Raw genomic sequence first — 25109 nt, forward strand, 5'->3', positions numbered from 1 at the left:
TGACCCCTGGGGCAGGGCCTCTTTTCACCCCAGGGGCATAATTCGAACAATCTTTTTAGAGATCAATTAGGCAATGACAAATTATCAAAGGCCTAGGCCTTGAACTTTCAGACAAGAAGATTTTTAAAGTTTTTTCCTATATAAGTCTAACCTTGGGACCCCCAGGGCAGGGCCTCTTTTCACCCCAGGGGCATAATAAGAACAAATTTGGTAGTAGACCAATAGGTAATACAACATACCAAATATCAAAAGCCTAGGCCTTGCAGTTTCAGGCAAGAAGATTTAAGTTTTTTCCTATATAAATCTATGTAAAACTAGGGACCCCCTGGGAATGGCCTCTTTTCACTCCAGGGTAATAATTTGAACAATCTTGGTAGAGGACCACAAGGCAATGCTACATACCAAATATCAAAGGCCTAGGTCTTGTGGTTTCAAAGAAGAAGGTTTTTAAAAAAATTTCCTAAACAAGTCTATATAAACCATGTGACCACCGGGGCGGAGCCATATTTGACCCTAGGGTCATGAATTGACAACCTTGGTAGAGGACCACTAGATGATGCTATATACAAAATATCAAAGCCATAGGCCCTGTGGTTTTTAAGACAAGAAGATTTTCAAATTTTTCCCTATATAAGTCTATGTAAACCAAGATTTGTAATTAGTGCAAAATTCCTAAAGACTGCCTCAAATGTTATATATAAACCCCTCTGTACCATAATAAACTTAAGTATCAAAAGCCGAAAATTTCCAACACAGCTAAAACAATCAAAGGTAACACCCATCTATAAAAAAGGACCAAAATCAACAAAAATAATTACAGACCAATTTCAGTACTTCCACTTATCTCTAAGCTATTTGAAAAGCATGTATCAGACCACTTGAAGAACTTTTTAGAAACAAACAATCTACTCTTCATTGCACAATCAGGTTTCAGAGCAAAACACTCATGCGAGACAGCACTTACAAACATAATAGATAATTGGATCAATGCACTTAACCATGGCAAACTTGTTGGAACACTCTTCCTGGACCTATCTAAGGCCTTTAATTTAGTTAACCACAAAATACTTCTTGAAAAACTTCCTTTCTATCATCTCTCGTCACAAGCTATAAATTGGATAACATCATATCTGTCAGATAGGTCACAAAAAGTAAATGTATCTGGTGTCTTATCTGAACCAGCAGAAGTTGTCTCAGGAGTACCCCAGGGTTCAGTCCTTGGGCCTCTTCTGTTCATTATATATATAAATGATCTATATCTTCATGTTGAAAGGTCTAATACTAATATGTTTGCTGACTACACTTCCCTCACAGCTACAGAAATACTTAAATGGAAGTAATTGAAAATCTCCAAACAGATCTTGAAAATGTTGACACATGGTGCAAACAAAATACAATGGTTCTAAATGCACAAAAAACTAAATCCATGAACTTATCAATAAGAAATACAAAATCAAGAAATACTACACCACCTACTCTACACCTTCAAGACCAAGAAATAGAATTGACAGACACTGAAAAACTACTAGGAGTATATGTAGACAACAATCTAAAATGGAAAACACATGTACAATGTTAAAAAAATGTAATTCACAGCTCTACTTGCTTCTTAGAATTAAACAATATCTTGATCTTCATTCTAGAAAACTATTCTTTAATGCTTACATACTGCCTCACTTGGACTACTGCTGCACTATTTGGGGAAACTGCAGCAATGAATTACTTTCAGACATTATCAATTTTCAAGAGAGCTGCCAGAATAATCTTAGAAAAAGTTTCGATACTTCTTCAAATGAATTATTTAAAGAACTAAATTGGATGTCATTTGACCAAAGAATTATGTACAAGAAGTAAATTCTCATGTATAAATCTATAAACGAACCATCATTTCCGCTTTACATGAAAAATAAATTCAAAACAGTTAATCACAGGCACAACTTAAACCTAAGATCTGTACAAAATTCAAACTTAATTATACCAAAACCAAAAATAGAATTGTTTAGAAAGTCATTTACTTACTCCGGTCCAAAAATATGGAATGACATTCCAACACAAATTCGAAATTCTGACACTCTTAGGAAATTTCAAACATCTTATGTCCAGTGGCAATTCTCTAACTAAATTTTTGCATTATATAATCATCTTAATATCTAAACTGTTAGTGATGAATTGATAAAAATCATTACTTCAGATATTTCATTTTTATTATGTTTCGTACTGTTTACTGTATATATATTGTGTATTATGTTGACTGTATATATGTTGTGTATATGTTGAGGCCCGCATGGAAGATCGGGAAACCGAATGCGTTAGCCTCATTAAATAAAGACGTTACTTACTTACTTACTTACTTACTGACTGCCAGGGCGGGGCTATATTTGACCCTAGGGGGATAATTTGAACAGTCTTGGTAGAGGACCTCTAGATGATGCTACATAAATCAAAGCTCTTGGCCCTGTGGTTTTGGACAAGAAGATTTTCAAAGTTTTCCCTATATATAGGTCTATGTAAATCATGTGACCACCAGGGCGGGGCCATATTTGACCCTAGTGGGATAATTTAAACAATCTTGGTAGAGGACCACTAGATAATGCTACAAACCAAATACAAAAGCCCCAGGTCCTGTGGTTTTGGACAAGAAGATTTTTAAAGTTTTTCCTTTTGGTTGCCACGGCATGGATTTCAATTCTTTGGGCAATTTTGAAGGGGGCCACCCATGGATCATTCCTGTGAAGTTTGGTGTAAATATGCCCTGTGGTTTTGAAGAAGATTTTTTTAGAAACTGTTGATGCACGACACACGACTGACATTGAGCAGTCACAAAAGCTCACCTTGAGCCTTTGGCTCAGGTGAGCTAAAAATAGGTCACCAAGCTTGTTTTTGTGAAAAATTGTTTTGAACGGTCACTGTTGCTGAAACTGCTAGCGATTTTTCAACATTTTCATAATTTTCTGCTTTTTTTATACATACGAACAAAAACATGAATCAAGACAGCACAATAAGGTTTATATATTTATTTCATATCATAGTCATATTTGTAATACAATATCATAATAATGATGGGTACAAATAAAAAAAAATCTGGTTTCATATTCACTTTTGTGAACTTTTTTCAATGAAAAATACTCATAGTAAAGATTATCTTTTTTTAATTTTGAAAAAATTGTTTCATAGAAATTTTTTCTGTTTTCCTTGTGTATAGGTAATTGTATTGTGAACATAAAAATGGCCGAAAAAGTACAGGTCGCCAGGCAAAATTGTATGTTAAGACCGCTTGAATACAACACCTGTTCAGATGAAAAAATGGCCTGAACTTGACCAAATCGATATCTGCTAGAAGTTAAAAAATTTTTTAATCCTTTCTATAACTGAATGCTAAATGATTTGAAAGAAGATATTGTCTTATCAATACAAAGTTAATTGTCTAACATTATGGTATATAAACAATACTGTCTTTGTACTAAAATGTGCCGTCAAAACACAGTCACAAATGGCAAGCTGCATGATACATGTCAGGCATGATACATGTCAATACAACATAAACCAGTATCAACATTTGGTTACTGATAAAACTTACTGAAAACTGTTATTTTATACAAGATTCCTCATATTTAAGATTGTCTATCACATGTTTCAACAAATGTTGACTTCACTTCACTTTTTCCATAGATAGTATTGGCTGCGCAGAAAGATACACATAAAAACTATAGGAATTCCCTTTAAGCAAGTCCAAAACTTGGGCCTTCTCTTCAAAATTTAGCCTTGGCATTATCAAAACTGATTGTCAGGAAATCTCTGAAAATATGGTCGTATCTTGATTAACACATGTAACAGTGTAAACTTTGCTCTATAAAACCACATGGTTGACAAGCATGGGCTGCACAAGGAAATCAGGAGCGGGTACATGAATTTAACAATGGGCTGAATAAAATCGTATTAGTTTTGGTTGGCTATGTTTGTCAGTCAAAGTACATGTACATTTCTAACATTGCCCAACAAATTTAAGCTATGTAATGAAAATAACCCCAACTTTCAATGTGGAGTTTCTTTGTTTCTATAGTATATTTATTAAATTTTCAGGTCCAAACAGCAGATATTTGTTAATATATATTTTAAACACATAAAGAATACAACATTCCTATATATATTACACATTTTAGACCTTACATGTGTATTGGATGACTTCCCATTTTATTAAAACCACCCCACTATTAAGACCACTTTTTGAAACAAGAGGGTCATGATGACCCTGGATCGCTCACCTGAGTAATATGAGCTACATGTTTCAAATGTCAAACTGATGATAAAATATTATAAAAATCCAGTAGGTCACATTCATGGTCAATGAAATTCAGTTTTACGATTTGTGTGCAAAACTGTGTACGTCATCAAAATTTTAAGGCTGTATCTTAAAAAACAAGAAAGTAGGTCAGTAGGTCAAGGTCACAGTCACGTGACATCATATTACTTGGGGTCATCAGGTAATTATAATTAAGCAGTCTTGGAAATAGGATCAGATGATTTTTTAAGTATTTTTCCTTTATAACTCACATAATAACTAAGTGACCCCAGGGCGGGGCCTCTTTTAACCCCAGTGGCAAAATTTGAACAACTTTGGTAGAAGACTACTAGACAATGCATCATACCAAATATCAAAAGCCTAGGTCGTATGGTTTAAGACAAGAAGATTTTTAAAGCTTTTTCCTATACAAGTCTATATAAAACTTGGGACCCCCAGGGCAGGGCCTCTTTTCACCCAAGGGGTACAATTTGAATAATTTTGGTTGAGGACCAAAAGACAATGCTATAAACCAAATATCAAAAGTCTAAGTGTTGTGGTTTCAGACAAGAAGATTTTTAAACTTTTTTTCCTATATAAGTCTATGTTAAACTTGGGACCCCCGGGGCGGGGCCATATTTAACTCTAGGGGGATAATTTGAATAGTCTTTGTAGAGGACCACTAGATGATGCTACACACCAAATATCAAAGCCCTAGGCCATGTGGTTTTGTATAAGAAGATTTTCAAAGTTTTCCCAATATAAGTCTATATAAAACATGTGACCCCTGGGCGGGGCCATATTTGATCACAGGGGGATAATTTGAACCATGTTGGTAGGGGACAACTAGATGATGCTACATACCAAATATCAAAGCCCTAGGCCATGTGGTTTTGTACAAGAAGATTTTCCAAGTTTTCCCTATATAAGTCTATATAAACCATGTGACCCTGGGGCGGGGCCATATTTAACTCTAGGGGGATAATTTGAACAATTTTGGTAGAGGACCACTAGATGATGCTACACACCAGATATCAAAGCCCTAGGCCCTGTGGTTTTGGATAAGAAGATTTTTAAAGTTTTTCCTATTGGTTGCCATGGCAACCAGAGTTCTGCACGGAATTCAATTCTTTGAATAATTTTGAAAGGGGGCCACCCAAGGATCATTCCTGTGAAGTTTGGTGTACTTCTGCCCAGTGGTTTTCAAGAAGAAGATTTTTTTAGAAATTGTTGACGCACGACACACTATGCACGATGGACATCAAGCAGTCACAATAGCTCACCTTGTCACTTCGTGACAGGTGAGCTAAAAAAAACTGTTAGTCTTACTAGTGGGAAACTGCATGTTTACATCTTAAAATGTCAACAAGAGCTTGTGGAACACGAAATGCCCCCCTTGATGCATTCAGTAACTACACAAGGAACAGAAATTATTTGGTCACTGTGCACTGGACATTTGACGTAAAATCAATAATTGCGGGTCATTTACCAGTCATAAGTGACCTCTATATCAAATGTGATCTTAGACCATAGCATTCTCTAGTTATCTGGCAAAAAAAGTTCTACTGTTCTGCGTTAATGTGACCTTGATCTTTGACCTACTGATCTCAAAATCAATAGGGGTCATCTGTTGGTCGGTCATGATCAACCTCCCTATTAAGTAATCCTAGGCCCAAGCGTTCTCAAGTCATCTTCCGGAAACGGTTTAATTGTTCCAGGTCACTGTGACCTTGACCTTTGATCTACTGATCTCAAAATTAATAGGGGTCATCTGCTGGTCATGGCCAACCTCCCTATCAACTTTCATGATCCTAGGCCCAAGCGTTTTCGAGATATCACCAGAAACTGTTTAACTGTCCAGGGTCACTGTGACCTTGACCTATGGCCCACTGACCTCAAAATCAATATGGGTCATCTGCTGGTTATGACCAACCTCCATCAACTTTCAAGATCCTAGGCCCAAGCGTTCTTGAGTTATAATACGGAAACCGATTGGTCTACATACCAACCGACATACAGACCAACATCTGCAAAACAATATAGCCCTCCTTCTTCGAATAGGGGCATAATGATGAAGTCAGTATTATAAAAAGAAACATTTTTTTAACTTATTAAATAAGAGGGTCATGATGACCCTGAACCGCTCAGTTGAGTAATATGAGCCACATGTTTCAAATGGCAAACTGATGCTAAAATATTAAGAAAGTAGGTAAGTAGGTCACACTCAGGGTCACTGAAAGTCAGTTTTAAGATCGGTGTGCAAAACTGTACATGTCATCCAAATTTCAAGGCTATACCTTAAACAAGAGGGCCATGATGGCCCTATATCGCTCACCTGAGTACCATTGCTTTAATCAAAAACAAGAAGAAAAAATTCTTAGAAGGTACAGATATGTCAAAATATACCTAACAAGAGGGCCATGATGGCCCTATATCGCTCACCTGTTATCATTGCACTTGAGGACAAGAAGGTCCTCAGAAAAAAAAGTCCAAAGGACAGTAACAACAAAGGGAAGAAATTTAACCGAAAAGAAAAAAAAATTCTTACAAGGTACAGATATGTCAAAATACACCTAAAAATTGGAGGTACCATCCATATTGTACCACAGAAAAGTGGTCTCGTGTTTTCCCTACGGCCAATAATAAACAAGAGGACCATAATGGTCCTGAATCGCTCACCTATCTCCACATGACCCAGTGTTCAACTGAGTATGACATCGTTATTTCTATAATTTGACATAGTGACCTAGTTTTTGAGCACATGTGACCTAGATATCATCAAGATAACAAGAGATCACAGAGTGATCTTGGCGCCCACCAATGTGCCATTTTTGAGTGTTCCAAATTTCAAGTCTTAATGAATAGCTCAAGGTCAAATTTCATTTCCGTACACATCACTGTGCATGTGGTCCAAATTCGAAAGCTGTAGCTTGAGAAATGTGAAAGTAGGTCACTAGATCAATTTCAAGGACAAAGTTCTTTGTACACAAAACTATGCATGTACAACAAGTCTGCAGGCTGTAGTTTGAGAAATTTGAAAGTAGGTCACTAGGTCAATCTTAAGGTCAAAGTTTATTTCGGAACACAGAACTATGCATGTGGTCCAAATTTGAAGCCTGTACCTTCAAAAATGTGAAAGTAGGTCACTAGGTCAATGTAAAGGTCAAGGTTTGTTTCGGTACACAAAACTATGCCTAAGGTCCAAATTTGAAGGCTGTAGCTTGAGAAATGTGAAAGTAGGTCACTAGGTCAAAATCAAGGTCAAATTTCATTTCAGAACACGAAACTATGCATGTGGTCCAAATTTGAAGCCTGTACCTTCGAAAATGTGAAAGTAGGTCACTAGGTCAATGTCAAGATCAAAGGTTTTTACAGTGCATAAAACTATGCATGTGGTCCAAATTTGAAGGCTGTAGCTACAAAAATGTGAAAGTAGGTCACTAGGTCAAAATCAAGGTCAACTCATGTCAAGGTTCATCTTGCCACTCAAAACCATACATGTGGTCCAAATCTGAATGTTGTAGGTTATTGACAAGAAGATTTTAAAAGCTTTTCCCTTTACAAGTCTATATGAACCATGTGACCCCCAGGGTGGGGCCATATTTGACCCTAGGGGGATAATTTGAACAAACTTGGTAGAGAACCACTAGATGATGCTACATTACAAATGCCAAAGCCCTAGTCTTTGTGGTTTGGACAAGAAGATTTTCAAAGTTTTCCCTATATAAGTCTATGTAAACCATGTGACCCCCGGGGCGGGGCCATATTTGACCCTAGGGGGATAATTTGAAAAATCTTAGTAGAAAACCACTAAATGATGTCACATACAAAATATCAAAGCCCTAGGTCCTGTGGTTTTGAACAAGAGGTTTTTCAAAGTTTTTCCCTATATAAGTCCATATAAACCATTTGACCCCCGGGGCGGGGCCATATTAGACCCAAGGGAAATACTTTGAATCATCTTGGTAGAGGACCACTAGATGATGCTTCATACCAAATATCAAAGCCCTAGGCTCTGTGGTTTTGGACAAGAAGATTTTCAAAGTTTTTCCCTATATAAATCTATGTAAATTATAGAAATAAACAAAGGGCTATAACTCATTCAAAAATTGTTGAACCAGTCTGATTTTCAGCGGGACACAACTAGGGTACCAATACATCATTCTGACAAAGTTTGGTCAAAATCCCCCTGGTAGTTTCTGAGGAGATGCGATAACGAGAAATTGTTAACGGAAGGACGGACGGACGGAATGACGGACGGACGGACGGAAGGACGACGGACCACGGACGCAGAGTGATTTGAATCATCAGATGATGGGCTAAAAAATTCTGACCAATTTTCATGAAGATCCATTGAAAAATATGGCCTCTAGAGAGGTCACAAGGTTTTTCTATTATTTGACCTAATGACCTAGTTTTTGAAGGCACGTGACCCATTTTTAAACTTGACCTAGATATCATCAAGGTGAACATTCTCACCAATTTTCATGAAGATCTCGTGGAAAATATGGCCTTTACAGAGGTCACAAGGTTTTTCTATTTTTCGACCTACTGACCTAGTTTTTGACCGCACATGACCCAGTTACGAACCTGACCTAGATATCATCAAGCTGAACATTCTCACCAATTTTCATGAAGATCCATTGAGAAATATGGCCTCTAGAGAGGTCACAAGGTTTTTTCTATTTTTCGACCTACTGACCTAGTTTTTGACCCCACGTGACCCAGTTTTGGCCCTGACTTAGATATCATCAAGGTGAATATTCTGACCAATATTCATGAAGATCTCATGAAAAATATGGCCTCTAGAGAGGTCACAAGGTTTTTCTATCTTTAGATCTACTGACCTAGTTTTTAACCCCACGTGACCCAGTTTCGAACTTGACCTAGATATCTTCAAGATAATCATTCTGACCAATTTTCATGAAGATCCATTGAAAAATATCGCCTCTAGAGAGGTCACAAGGTTTTCCTATTTTTAGACCTACTGACCTAGTTTTTGACCGCACATGACCCAGTTTCGAACTTGACCTAGATATCATCAAGGTGAACATTCTGACCAATTTTCATGAAGATCCATTGAGAAATATGGCCACTAGAGAGGTCACAAGGTTTTTCTATTTTTAGATCTACTGACCTAGTTTTTGACCCCACATGACCCAGTTTCGAACTTGACCTAGATATCATCAAGGTGAACATTCTGACCAATATTCATGAAGATCTCATGAAAAATATGGCCTCTAGAGAGGTCACAAGGTTTTTCTATTTTTAGATCTACTGACCTAGTTTTTAACCCCACGTGACCCAGTTTCGAACTTGACCTAGATATCATCAAGATGAACATTCTGACCAATTTTCATGAAGATGCATTGAGAAATATGGCCTCTAGAGAGGTCACAAGGTTTTTCTATTTTTAGACCTAATGACCTAGTTTTTGACCCCACGTGACCCAGTTTCGAACCTGACCTAGATATCATCAAGATAAACATTCTGACCAATATTCATGAAGATCTCATGAAATCTATGGCCTCTAGAGAGGTCACAAGGTTTTTCTATTTTTAGACCTACTGACCTAGTTTTTGATGGCACGTGACCCAGTTTCGAACTTGACCTAGATATCATCAAGATGAACATTCTGACCAACTTTCATGAAGATCCCATGAAATATATGGCCTCTAGAGAGGTCACAAGGTTTTTCTATTTTTAGACCTACTGACCTAGTTTTTGATGGCACGTGACCCAGTTTCAACTTGACCTAGATATCATCAAGATGAACATTCTGACCAACTTTCATAAAGATCCCATGAAAAGTATGGCCTCTAGAGAGGTCACAAGGTTTTTCTATTTTTAGACCTACTGACCTAGTTTTTGATGGCACGTGACCCAGTTTCAACTTGACCTAGATATCATCAAGATGAACATTCTGACCAACTTTCATAAAGATCGTAAACGTAAAAGGGAAGTAATTAAAAAAAAATTATTATAAGTGACTGCCAAATAAATCTGTTGACATAAATGAAATTTCAGATCAGTATCTTCATTAGTTACGGAGATATACCCATTTTAATTTGAAATAAAGGGAGGTAATTTGATATAAAATCAGTCCATAGTTATCTACCATGATTTGCTCAGTCCAACTAATGACAATAATGCAATTTCAAATAAGTCCATAGGACTTACTGATATAAATCCATTTTGATTACAATCAGGGGAGGTAATCAGATATGAAATAACTCTGGAACCTACGATTGGATCTGATTTGTCATGGAATCCAAGATTTATTGTTGCTGAAGATATTTTGGAAGTTTGTATCAAATAAAACCATAAATGAAGTCTATACATAGCTGCAAAAACCAAAATAGCCAATTTTGGACCTTTAAGGGGCCATAACTCTGGAACCCATGATGGAATCTGGCCAGTTGAAGAAAGGAAGCAAGATCTTGTGGTGGTACAAGTTGTGTGCAAGTTTGGTTAAAATAAAATCATAAATGAAGCTGCTATTGTGCAGACAAGGTCAAAATAGCTAATTTTGGCCCTTTCAGGGGCCATAACTCTGGAACCCATTATGGGATCTGGCCGGTTCGATAAAAGAACCAAGATTTTATGGTAACACAAGTTTTGTACAAGTTTGATTAAATTCAAATCATAAATGAAGCTGCTATTGTGCAGACAAGGTCAAAATAGCTACTTCTGGCCCTTTCAGGGGCCATCACTCTGGAACCATGATGGAATCTGGCCAGTTCAAGAAAGGAACCAAGATCTTATGGTGATACAAGTTGTGTGCAAGTTTGGTTAAAATAAAATCATAAATGAAGCTGCTATTGTGTAGACAAGGTAAAAATAGCTAATTTTGGTCCTTTCAGGGGCCATAACTCTGGAACCCATAACGGAATCTGGCCAGTTCAAGAAAAGAACCAAGATCTAATGGTGATACAGGTTGTGTGCCAGTTTGGTAAAAATCAAATTATAAATAAAGCTGCTATTGTGCAGACAAGGTCAAAATAGCTTATTTTGGCCCTTTCAGGGGCCATAACTCTGGAACCCATAATGGGATCTGGCCAGTTCAAGAAAGGAACCGAGATCTTATGGTGATACAAGTTGTGTGCAAGTTTGGTTAAAATAAAATCATAAATGAAACCACTATTGTGTAGACAAGAAATTGTTGACGCACGCATGGACGGATGGATTGACGACGGACGAAGGGCACCTTGTCACTATGTGACAGGTGAGCTAAAAAAAAATTGTAAGTGGACAAAAGAAGGATCTGCCAAATAAATCTGTGACATAAATGAAATTTCAGATCAGTATCCTCAGTAGTTATGGAGATATACCCATTTTAATTTGAAATAAAGGGAGGTAATTTGACATAAAATCAGTCCATAGTTATCTATCCTGATTGTCTCAGTCCAACTAATAACAATAATGAAATTTCAAATAAGTCCTGTAAGTACTTACTGATATAAATCCATTTTGATTCCAATCAGAGGAGGTAATCAGATATAAAATAACTCTGGAACCTACGATTGGATCTGATTTGTCATGGAATCCAAGATTTATTGTTGTTGAAGATATTTTGGAAGTTTGTATCAAATAAAACCATAAATGAAGTCTCTATATGGCTGCAAAAGCCAAAATAACCAATTTTGGACCTTTAAGGGGCCATAACTTTGGAACCCATGATGGAATCTGGCCAGTTGAAGAAAGGAAGCAAGATCTTGTGGTGATACAAGTTGTGTGCAAGTTTGGTTAAAATAAAATCATAAATGAAGCTGCTATTGTGCAGACAAGGTCAAAATAGCTAATTTTGGCCCTTTCAGGGGCCATCACTCTGGAACCCATTAAGGGATCTGGCCTGTTCAAGAAAGGAACCGAGATCTTATGGTGACACAAGTTTTGAGCAAGTTTGGTTAAAATCAAACCATAAATGAAGCTGCTATTGTGCAGACAAGGTCAAAATAGCTAATTTTGACCACTTCAGGGGCCATAACTCTGGAATCCATAATGGAATCTTGCCAGTTCCAGAAAGGAACCAAGATCTTATGGTGATACAAGTTGTGTGCAAGTTTGGTAAAAATCAAATCATAAATAAAGCTGCTATTGTGCAGACAAGGTCAAAATAGCTGATTTTGGCCCTTTCAGGGGCCATAACTCTGGAACCCATTATGGGATCTGGCCAGTTCAAGAAAGGAACCGAGATCTTATGGTGATACAAGTTGTGTGCAAGTTTGGTTAAAACTTGGGGTCATCAATGTAATTATAATTAAACAGTCTAGGAAATATGATCTGATAATTTTTTAAGTTTTTTTTCCTATATAACTCATATAACAAGTGACCCTGGGGCGGGGCCTCTTTTCACCCCAGGGGCATAATTTGAACAATCGTGTTAGAGATCCACTAGGCAATGCTACATACCAAATATCAAAAGCCTAGGCCTTGAACTTCGAGACAAGAAGATTTTTTTTCCCTATATAAGTTTATGTTAAACTTGGGACCCCCATGGCAGGGCCTCTTTTCACTCCAGGGGCATAATTTGAAAAATTTTGGTAGAGGGACACTAGGCAAGGCAACATACCAAATATCAGAAGCCTATGCCTTGCAGTTTCAGACAAGAAGATTTTTAAAGTTTTTTCCTATATATTAAGTCTATGTAAAACTTGAGACACCCCATGGCAGGGCCTCTTCTCACCCCAGCGGCGGAAAAATTTTGGTAAAGGACCACAAGACAATGCAACCTACCAAATAGCCCGCCCACTTAGCTCAGTAGGTAAGAGCGTTGGTCTACGGATCGCGGGGTCGCCAGTTCCATCCTCGGGCGGGGCGCATGTTCTCCGTGACTATTTGATAAACGACATTGTGTCTGAAATCATTAGTCCTCCACCTCTGATTCATGTGGGGAAGTCGGCAGTTACTTGCGGAGAAGAGGTTTGTACTGGTACAGAATCCAGGAACACTGGTTAGGTTAACTGCCCGCCGTTACATGACTGAAATACTGTTGAAAAACGGCGTTAAACCCAAAACAAACAAACAAACATACCAAATATCAAAAGTCTAGGCCGTGCAGTTTCAGACAAGAAGATTACCCAAGGATCATTACTGTGAAGTTTGGTGTAATTCTGCCCAGTGGTTTTGAAGAAGAAGATTTTTTTTTAGAAAATGTTGACGGACACACGACGGACATTGAGCGGTCACAAAAGCTCACCATGAGCCTTTGGCTCGGGTGAGCTAAAAAAAAACATGACTTGCGAAATATTTGATATCTTTTCCCGAACATTATCTGTCTAATTAGTAATTAATTTCCATTATTTGTTAAAAGGTAACACATTGGGGAATTGATGACAAATGATAATAATTTGGAAGAAAACCACCCAAGGAACATTCAGGCCGAGTTTCATCAATTTCTACAACATGATTTCAGAGGTGATGTTGTTTGAAGAAAAGTGTGGACCAATTGACAATGGATGGATGGACGGTGATTGATCACAATAGCTCACCCCAGGCACTTTGTGCACAGGAAAGCTAACAAAAGCTCGTAGAACACGAAATGCCCCCCTTGATGCATTCAGTAATTGCACACAGACAGAAATTATTTGGTCACTGTGCACTGGATGTTTGACATACTGACCTCAAATTAATAATTATTGGTCATTTACCAATCATAAGTAAACTCTGTATCAAATGTGATTTTAGACCAAAGTATTCTCCAGTTATTTGGCAAAAAAACGTTCTACTGTTCTGGGTCAATGTGATCTTGACCTTTGACCTACTGACCTCAAAATCAATAGGAGTCATCTGCTGGTCATGACCAACCTTCCTATCAACTTTCAAAATCCTAGGCCCAAGTGTTCTAGAGTTATCGTCCAGAAACCGTTTAACTGCTCCGGGTCACTGTGACCTTGACCTTTGACCTCAAAATCAACAGGGTTATCTACTGGTCATGATCAAAATCCCTATTAAGTTTCGTGATCCTAGGCCCAAGCATTCTCAAGTTATAGCCCATAAACTGTTTAATTGTTCCGGGTCACTGTGTCCTTGACCTTTGACCTAAAAATCAATTTGGGTCATCTGCTTGTCCTGACCATCCTCCCTATCTGCTTTCAAGATCCTAGACCCAAGCGTTCTTGAGTTATCATCTGGAAACTGTTTAACTGTTTCGGGTCACTGTGACCTTGACGTATGACCTACTAACCTCAAAATCAATACTGGTCATGACCAACCTCCGTATCAACTTTCATGATCCAAGCATTCTTAAGTTATCATCTGGAAACCGTTTAACTGTTCTGGGTCACTTCGACCTTGACCTTTGAGCAACTGACCTCAAAATCAATAGGGGCCATCTGCTGATCATGATCAACCTCCCTATCAACTTTTATGATCCTAGGCCCAAGCGTTCTTGAGTCATCATCCGGAAACCGTTTAACTGTTCCAGGTCACTGTGACCTTGACCTTTGAGCAACTGACTTTAAAATCAACAGGGGCATCTGCTGGTCATGACCAACCTCCCTATCAACTTTCATGACCCTAGGCCCAAGCGTTCTTGAGTTATCATCCAGAAACCAACTTCTTCTTCGAAGGGGGACATAAAAATTTTTATTAAAGGATCACCCAAAAAACAATTGCGCAAAATGATATTAAAATCTGGCCAGCACTTTTCCACTATATATATACAGGGAAAACTGACTGTTTTTGGTCGCCAAGTTTTTTGACGAATTGGGTTAGTTTGAATAATCTTGGTAGAAAGTCACTCTTGGAACATCCTTGTAAAAATATTTCAGTCTGAAGAGAGCTTTAGGAGTGGTCATTTCACGGCTCGACACTAACACTGGTCCGCTGGTCCGAGGCCAGTGAAAAGCAACAAGGACCAGTGAAATATTTGTTCCCATTACATACAAAAAGAGAGTGATCGCACCCTATAGTGACCACTTCTTTCGACAGGGACATCCAAAGAATATTTGTGTGAAATAATTTCAAAATTAAGCCAGCAGTTTCTGATAAGAACATAATTTTCAGTTTTTCCTTTCTGTTGACATGGCAAACAGAGTTCTCAACTGTATAGAAATTCTTTGAAGACACTACCCATTCAAGGTTCCTGTGAAGTTTGGTCATAATTAGCACAGTGGTTTAGGAGATATTGTTCGAAGAAAAGTGTGGAAGGACAATGAGTGATCACAATAGCTCAACCTGTACTCAGGTGTGCTAAAAACGTGTCCTGTAGGAGCAGGGACAAGAGGAACCTTACTTATCAAGGAACCAATCCATTGCTGCAGTACCAATTGCATTGGGAGTGTCATTTGGAAAATGTAAATTCTGCCTAATGCAAATAATTTTTGAATAATCTTTCAAATTTTGAAACTGTTGCAAATCACCAATCTTCTCATGGAATCCACTTTTGATGAAATGCCTCCTGAAATCTGGACATTTTGTAAAGAACAATCTGTAATTTAAAATAATCCATAACACTACAAATGGTCTAAATCCTGTTTTTTTATCAAAGTTTTCCATATCGATATACACCATACGATTTGAAACAAGCAATATATCGTCAGCAGGACTGTATATGACATACTGAAAACATGCTTCATCAATTATGACTGAAGGTATGAATTCTCCTTTACTTGTATGTCTGTTGTACTCAGTAAAAGCAAAGACCACAGCCTGAGCAATAATCTGATTAAGGGCCTGAGTCAGGCCAGAAAGTTTCAGCTCAACATCTGTCTGATCACCAGGACTGTCACCTTCTAACTCTGTGTCTTCTTCCTCTTCAGTTTCTTCCCCTTCAAAACTAACTTCATTATTTTTCTGTATTTCAGTATCATCATCTCCAGCACTGTTTTTCACATAAACTGAGACAGCATCTCCAGTAGCTGGATTTCCAGCTATAACATCCAGTTCTCCATACCAGGTGTTTTCAGATCCTGAAAGACCAAAACAAACAAGAGTGGCAGTGTTTCACACTATATCCCCATCAATTCAAAGTACTTTACTTTAGTGATTGTAGTTGCATATGGAAGATGAAAATGAAAGAAAAACAAGAGCTGATGAAAGCGCACTCAACAATTTGAAACCCTTCTATATAATACCAGCTTATATTATATGCAAAAGCTTTAGCAAAATTTTTTTATGAGTTAACAAGAGGTCCAAGGTTAGATGATTTTTGGATAAAAAATGCTACATGCCTATCATCTAATGAAGTATCTAAGTTTAAACACAAAGATTTTTAAATATTTTCCTATATAAGTCTATGACTTTGTAAAAAAAGTTACCTCAACACGTGTGGCAAGGTTGACCACAGGGGCATGATTTGAACTGACTTGGTAGAGGATCACTACACAATATTACAAGCCAAATATCTAATGTCCAGGGCTCAAGGTTTTAGACAAGAATGTTTAAAAGTCATGTCAAACTAGTGAACTCCAGGGCAGGCCTATTTTGATCCCTGGGACACAATGTGAACAAACTTCACAGAGGACCGCTCAAAATGCTACATGCCAAATATCTAAGCTAGGGGCATTATGATTTTAGACAAGAAGATTTATAAAGATTTTTCCTATATCTGACATAAGTTTTATTAGTATACTTAAAACAAGTAAATAAAGTACTTCCATACAATACAAAGTCCCCTACTATAAGGTGACTAATGATCTCATATATAACCTCATGATCTGATAACTATCAATGATATATATACAATATTGTGCTATACATACAATATGTTATAATATAAATGCACAACATTTCGATTAAATTTGCATACTGTGAAATCATTAATATTCGTGGGGGACTAATTTTTGTGGATTTCGTGGTTGAGTCAATCAACGAAATTTAATCCCAATGAACAAGTAAAATTCTCATTCATTTTATATCAAAAGTCAAAATCCACGAATTCATATCCCCACGAAATTGCGGTTTTGACCAAAACCACGAAATTTCATGCCCATGAAATTAAATGATTTTACAGTATATAACCTACAGCTGTTGATTGCTTAAAACATTTACAAATATTATAAAATAGTTTTGATAACATTCTATTTCTAAATTTGTGGGAAAATAAGAGAAAACAAGAGGTGCAAATGGGCCTAAGGCACTCATCTGAAAAAGACCTCAACAATTTGACCTTACTTCTGACCAAGTTTGGTGAACAGTTCAATAAAATAAAAGTTATTAAAAACTTTTTTCTATATTCTGCTGTGACACACCAAAAATGCATAAACATTAAAACACTATTTATGATAAAAAGTTGTTTAATTAGTTTTCTATTATCTGGCTCTGGTGTCCCCTAAAAGGAAAAAAAGTGTCCCCAGTTGGATACATTTGGCATAGGACATTATACTGATGCTACCAACAAAGTTTAATGAAGATCCATCAAGGAGTTCATGAGGAGAAGTTGTTTAAAGGTATTTCTATTTTTAGCACTAGTGTCCCCTAAGAGTGCCTCCATTCAAATAAATTTTGGAGAGGATCTTATAATGATGCTACAGACCAAGTTTGACTAAGATCCCACAAGCAGTTCATGAGAAGAATTTGTTTAAAGGTATTTTCATGTTTAGCCCTTGCCGCCCCTAAAAAGGACCAACGTCCAAGTGTCCCCATTTGAACAAAATTGGGAGAGGACCTTATAATGATGCTACAAACTAAGTTTGATGAAAATCCTTCAAGCCGTTCATGAGAAGAAGTTGTTTAAAAGAATTTTTATTTTCAGCTCTAGAGACCCCTGCAATGAGGGGCCATGTGCCTCCATTTGAACAAAATTTTGAGAGAACCTTCTTATGATGCTACAGACCAAGTTTTATGAAAATCCAGCAAGCGGTTCATGAGATGATGTCACATGCCAAATATCAAGGCTCTACGCCTTGCAAATTTTGGACAAGATGATTTTTAAAGTTTTTCCTTTCGGTTGCCATGGCAACCAGAGTTCTGCATGGAATTCAATTCTTTGAACACTTTTGAAAGGGATCATTCCTGTGAAGTTTGGTGTAATTTTGTTCAGTGGTTTTCAAAAGGAAGATTTTTTTTAGAAAATGTTGACAGACACAAGACACACGACGGACATTGAGCGGTCACAAAAGCTCACCATGAGCCTTTGGCTCAAGTGAGCTAAAAATTAACAGTGAAGACTGTACATTGATATACAGTGTCATTAAATAAACAGTTGTACACAACATAAAAAGTAAACAAGAGGACCAAAAAGCGCCTCGATTGCTCACCTGAATTCTATAACTGAACAAGTATTATCACCCAGCAGTTTTTATAGGGAAACATATTGTGAGCAAAATTTTTATATCATGTAAATCAGGCGAAAACCTAGCCTTTAGAGTGTTAACAATGTTTTCTAAGATTTGACTAAGTAACATACTTTCTTACCCTGGATGATCCAATTTTGAACTTGACCTAGATTTTATAATGACAAACAGCCTCTAGAGTGTTAACAAGGTTTTTCTCAGATTTTGACAAAGTTTCAGTAAATATTATGACCTCTATATAGTGTTGACGGTAAAACTGTTGGTGATCACAACAGCTCAACTTGTATCTGATAAAAATAATCATGTGAAGTCCAGATCTATGTTAGTCTCAACTGATCAGTATTTTTATTTCATTTTGTGTTCACATATCTTTCTCCCAGTTATATAAGGAAGTTTCATTACTTTATTTTCACTAATGTGTTCGTGTCAGAAAGTTTAGATAATTTTTTTCAAAACCATAGCTTAATTCAACACATGATATTATGCTTCATGCTCTCTGCACAAAATCTCATTGCCACAGGCCAAATTTAGGTATGCTTTGCACATAGTCTCACTGCTACCTACCTATATGCCAAGTTGGAAGTCAATACCTTCGATGGTTATTGAATTACTCTCCAGACACAAAATATGAAAGACAAATTTTATCTTTCAGCTCTATCTGTGACCTTGAAATTTGACCTACCAATCTAGATCATGGGCTTCATCATCTAATCCTGACCTATCAATATGCCAAGTTTTAAGTCAATATGTGAAATGGTCATTGAGTTAAGCTCCGGGCATGAAGTATGACAGATTGACAAACAGGCGGATGGATGGATGGATGGGCAGACAGCCAGACGAGCAGACACATGCACCATCACACTTATGAAGACCCTCACCCATTGAATAAGCGATGCTTTCTTGTTGAACAGAACTTGTGTTCATTTGTACTATTTCGCAAACAGTAAGACTTTTTCTGAAAATGTTGTTGGAACAGGTATATAATTGTGCTTGAACACAAAAAAATTTTACAATAAAAGGTTTGTTTCCAGTAACAATGTAAAATATTAAGCAAGTGATTTTAAATAAGCAAATTATATGCAAAAATTTTGAGTTGTGCATATTTCTCCTTAAATGTGCAGAGTTTTTTTTCAGCCGTTTTTATAGCCGTTATTCGGCTATATTCCCAATGCCAAAAAGTATGTATTTTTCCCAAAATGAGTGCAAAAATTCCCAATCTACATTCTGAAAAAAATTTCATCAAAATTGCACAAAAATTGACCAAATTATGGACAATTTTGTAATGGAAGTATGTTAAAGAGGTTCTACAATGTGAAACAAGTGTATGAGAAAGTGCTTAAACACATCCTTACTATATCCTATTGGACTAAATATTTCCCAATTTGGAACATTTACGCGTCAAAATTCCCAATTTTGGGGGTATAGGCTATGTTCCCAAATTAGCTAGAAAAAACCCTGATGCGATTAGTAATGAACTCGTAAATGCCTGTTTTGAACTGGATTGGAGTTGAAGGAAGGGTGGTGTTTGAATTATCCAAGTTCAAGGGAAGGGTGGTGTTTGAATTATCCGAGTTCAAGGGAAGGGTGGTGTTTGAATTATCCGAGTTCAAGGGAAGGCTGGTGTTTGAATTACCCGAGTTCAAGGGAAGGGTGGTGTTTGAATTATCCGAGTTCAAGGGAAGAGTGGTGTTTGAATTATCCGAGTTCAAGGGAAGAGTGGTGTTTGAATTATCCGAGTTCAAGGGAAGGGTGGTGTTTGAATTATCCGAGTTGAAGGAAGGGTGGTGTTTGAATTATCCGAGTTCAAGGGAAGGGTGGTGTTTGAATTATCCGAGTTGAAGGAAGGGTGGTGTTTGAATTATCCGAGTTCAAGGGAAGGGTGGTGTTTGAATTATCCGAGTTGAAGGAAGGGTGGTGTTTGAATTATCCGAGTTGAAGGGAAGGGTGGTGTTTGAATTATCCGAGTTCAAGGGAAGGGTGGTGTTTGAATTATCCGAGTTCAAGGGAAGGGTGGTGTTTGAATTATCCGAGTTCAAGGGAAGGGTGGTGTTTGAATTATCCGAGTTCAAGGGAAGGGTGGTGTTTGAATTATCCAAGTTCAAGGGAAGGGTGGTGTTTGAATTATCCGAGTTCAAGTGAAGGGTGGTGTTTGAATTATCCGAGTTCAAGGGAAGGGTGGTGTTTGAATTATCCGAGTTGAAGGAAGGGTGGTGTTTGAATTATCCGAGTTCAAGGGAAGGGTGGTGTTTGAATTATCCGAGTTCAAGGGAAGGGTGGTGTTTGAATTATCCGAGTTGAAGGGAAGGGTGGCGTTTGAATTATCTGAGTTGAAGGAAGGGTGGCGTTTGAATTATCCGAGTTCAAGGGAAGGGTGGTGTTTGAATTATCCCAGTTCAAGGGAAGGGTGGTGTTTGAATTATCCGAGTTCAAGGGAAGGGTGGTGTTTGAATTATCCGAGTTCATGGGAAGGGTGGTGTTTGAATTATCCGAGTTCAAGGGAATGAGGTTCAACTGTATGCATAGTCTCTAAATTGCCCAATATACACAAACAAATGAAACCAGCATGGGACTCATGAAATGGACTGAAACTTACCTATCCACATATTTTCATGACCTGCAAGCCTTTCCAGACAACCACAAGGACAACTCAGTAAACTCTTCTTTCTGCTGGTGTAAGCATTTCCAATCAACTTTGAAAAAAGATGAATTCCAAGACCAATTTCAAGTTCACCTCCATCTCTTGACCGCTGCAAAACTTTTTTCAGCCTATCTAAATTTTCTTCTTCCAGAAATGAATTCAGATGCTTGAGTGCTTCCTTTATTTTTTCATCATCAAAATTTATCTGAAATGAAAGTAATCAGACTGCTTTTATAATATAAAATTTATCAAATTGTTTTTAAAAAAGACCTTGACCTTTAATAGAATGACCCCAAAACCAATACAGGTCATCTACTCTGCATGTCCAATCATCATATGAAGTTTCAGCATTCTGGATCAAGTGGTTCTTAAGTTGTTGATCGGAAATGGTTTTCCATGTTCGGGCCCTGTGACCTTGACCTTTAACAGAGTGACCCAAAAATCAATAGGGTCATCTACTCTGCATGTCCAATCATCATATGAAGTTTCAGCATTCTGGATCAAGTGGTTCTCTAGTTATTGATCGGAAATGGTTTTCCATGTTCGGGCCCTGTGACCTTGACCTTTAACAGAGTGACCCCCAAAAGCAATAGGGTCATCTACTCTGCATGTCTAATCATCCTATGTGGTTTCAACATTCTGGGTCAAGTGGCTCTTAAGTTATTTATCGGAAATGGTTTTTCATGTTCAGGCCCCTGTGACCTTGACCTTTGATGGAGTGAACCCCAAAAACAAAAGGGGCGCTCTGCCGACCTATAAAATTTGAAGGTTCTAGGTCAAATGGTTCTCCAGTTATTGATCGGAAACGAAGCGTGACAGACGGAAGGATGGACAGAGGGACAGGGCTGAAACAATATGCTCCTGGGGTGAGGAGGCCATGCCCTGTGGCTCCCAAGTTTTACATAGACTTATATATGAAACAAGAGCTGTCAGTGGACAGTGCGCTCGACTATTCTCAGTGCTTGATAGTATAATATAAGCAATGAGTAAAACTTTAACATTACAATAAGCATATTCTAAGTCGAAAAGGGGCCATAATTCAGTCAAAATGCTTGATAGAGTTGCCTCCTCCTTTTTACAGACTGGGGTCATGATGGTAAACAAGTATGCAAAATATGAAAGCAATATCTCAATGGACTTTGAAAATATTTGGGGTGGTACGCAAACTTTAACATTTATTCTAAGTCGAAAAGGGGCCATAATTCAGTCAAAATGCTTGATACAGGTGCCTCCTTTTTACAGACTGGGGTCATGATGGTACACAAGTATGCAAAATATGTAAGTAATATCTCAATGGACTTTGAAAATATTTGGGGAGGTACAAAAACTTTAACATTTATTCTAAGTCGAAAAGGGGCCATAATTCACTCAAAATGCTTGACAGAGTTGCCTCCTCCTTTTTACAGACTGGGATCATGATGGTAAACAAGTATGAAAAATATGAAAGCAATATCTCAATGGACTTTGAAAATATTTGGGGTGGTACACAAACTTTAACATTTATTCTAAGTCGAAAAGGGGCCATAATTCAGTCAAAATGCTTGATAGAGTTGCCTCCTCCTTTTTACACAAGTATGCAAAATATGAAAGCAATATCTCAATGGACTTTGAAAATATTTCGGGTGGTACACAAACTTTAACATTTATTCTAAGTCGAAAAGGTGCCGTAATTCAGTCAAAATGCTTGATAGAGCTGCCTCCTCCTTTTTACAGACTGGGGTCATGATGGTAAACAAGTATGCAAAATATAAAAGCAATATCTCAATGGACTTTGAAAATATTTGGGGTGGTACACAAACTTTAACATTTATTCTAAGTCGAAAAGGGGCCATAATTCAGTCAAAATGCTTCACAGAGTTGCCTCCTCCTTTTTACAGACTGGGGTCATGATGGTAAACAAGTGAGAAAAATATGAAAGCAATATCTCAATGGACTTTGAAAATATTTGGGGTGGTACACAAAATTTAACATTTATTCTAAGTCAAAAAGGGGCCATAATTCAGTCAAAATGCTTGATAGAGTTGCCTTCTCCTTTTTTACAGACTGGGATCATGATGGTAAACAAGTATGCAAAATATAAAAGCAATATCTCAATGGACTTTGAAAATATTTAGGGTGGTACGCAAACTTTAACATATGTGTGACGCTCACGCCGGGGCGAGTAGAATAGCTCTTCTAGATAGCTGTCCGTAAAACAGCGCGCTCCACTATTAGGGGATTTGACAGTAAAATGAATATATGTCTGAACAAGAGACCTCTACTATAAAGGGAAGATACACCAACGGGCATAATTCCATCAAATACACAAATTAGAGTTATTAGGATTGTTACAACAAATGCAGATGATGATTGTAAAGATATATTTTGAGTTTCAAGTCATTATCTTATACAGTACCAAAGTTATGTCCAGAAAATGAAGTTTGTTAAAAAAAATTAAGTGTAAAAGGGGCATAATTTGGTCAAAAATACAAATCAGAGTTATGGGGATTGTTACCACACATGCAGATGATGGAGATAAAGATACATTTTAAGTTTCAAGTCGTTATCTTATATTGCATTAAAGTAATATCCAGAAAGCAATGATTGCAAAAAAAAAATGTAAGTACAAAAGGGGCATAATTCTGTCAAAAATACAATTACAGTTATGGGGTATGTAACCACACATACAGATGATGATTATAAACAAATATATTTAATTTTAAGTCATTATCTTTTAAAGTACCAGAGATATGTCTATTAATAAAGCTTTCGAAAAAAAATTAACATGAACATAATTCCAAGTATAACTCCTTGGTGACCTTGACCTTAGGTATAATGGGCCCAGTCCCTGCATATACTATGTTTGTATGCTGGACAATGTTTATGAGAACTTACAGTAAGGTATAAGCAAAAGTAACAAAGTTATGACAGAAAAACAAAGGTTGCCGCAAAACTTTAACCTCAAAAATAACCGAAGTATAAGACCTTGGTGACCTTGGATAAAATGGGCCCAGTCCCTGTACATACTTTGTTCGCATACTGGACAATGTTTATGTGAAGTTAAAGTAAGATAAAAGCAATAGTAACAAAGATATGACAGAAAAACAAAGGTTGCCGAAAAACTTTAACCTTAAAAATAACCTGAGTACAACACCTTGGTGACCTTGACCTTGGGTATAATGGGCTCAACCCCTACATATATTTTTTTTGCATACTAGACAATGTTTATGTGAAGTTACAGTAAGATATAAGCAACAGTAACAAAGATATGACAGAAAAACAAAGGTTGCTGAAAAACTTTAACCTTAAAAATAACCTTAGTATAACAGCTTGGTGACCTTGCCCTTGGGTATAATGGGCTCAGACCCTACACATACATTGTTTGTATACTGGACAATGTTTATGTGAAGTTACAGTAAGATATAAGCAATAGTAACAAAGATATGACAGAAAAACAAAGGTTGCCGAAAAACTTTAACCAAGAAGGGTCAAGCCGACACCGACACCGACGCCAACGCCGACGCCGGGGCGAGTAGTATAGCCCCCCTATTCTCCGAATAGTGGAGCTAAAAACTCTTCTTGCCTGCAAGTTCAAGGCATAGGCCTTTGATATTTGGTATGTAGCATTGCCTAGTATTGTTCAAACTATGCCCCTAGGGTGAAAAGAGGCCCTGCCCCGGGAGTCACTCGTTATATGAGTTATACAGGAAAAAATACTTAAAAACTGACCATGAATGTGACCTACTGACCTACTTTCTTAATATTTTACCATCAGTTTGACATTTGAATTAGTTCACACAACTGGAAAAGGATTTCAGTGCTTACTTATATTTGACTTTCTTACCTGATCTCTTACACTTTATGTAGCTCATATTACTCAGGTGAGCGATCCAGGGTCATCATGACCCTCTTGTTTTTTTTCTTTAGATTATAACTATAGCTAAAATTTACTGCAATTTGGCTTCATCCTTGAGCC

The 25109-nt window shown here is 37.3% G+C and overlaps 1 protein-coding gene across 3 annotated transcripts in view; it reads right to left on the minus strand.

Moving 5' to 3' along the window:
• Positions 1-2999: 2999 nt before the first annotated feature.
• The window catches only part of LOC123529510 (uncharacterized), a 43686-nt gene continuing 21576 nt past the window's right edge, over positions 3000-25109 (minus strand). For all 3 annotated transcript variants that reach the window (XM_045309875.2, XM_045309876.2, XM_053521336.1), the window contains exons 3-4: positions 21110-21359; positions 3000-16191 (exon numbers count right to left, since the gene is read on the minus strand). In XM_045309875.2, coding sequence (XP_045165810.2) covers positions 15512-16191; positions 21110-21359 — 930 coding nt within the window. In that variant the 3' untranslated portion in view covers positions 3000-15511. The remainder of the gene's footprint in view (positions 16192-21109; positions 21360-25109) is intronic.

The sequence above is a fragment of the Mercenaria mercenaria genome, chromosome 13 (genome assembly GCF_021730395.1).
Source record: "Mercenaria mercenaria strain notata chromosome 13, MADL_Memer_1, whole genome shotgun sequence".
NCBI lineage: Eukaryota > Metazoa > Mollusca > Bivalvia > Venerida > Veneridae > Mercenaria > Mercenaria mercenaria.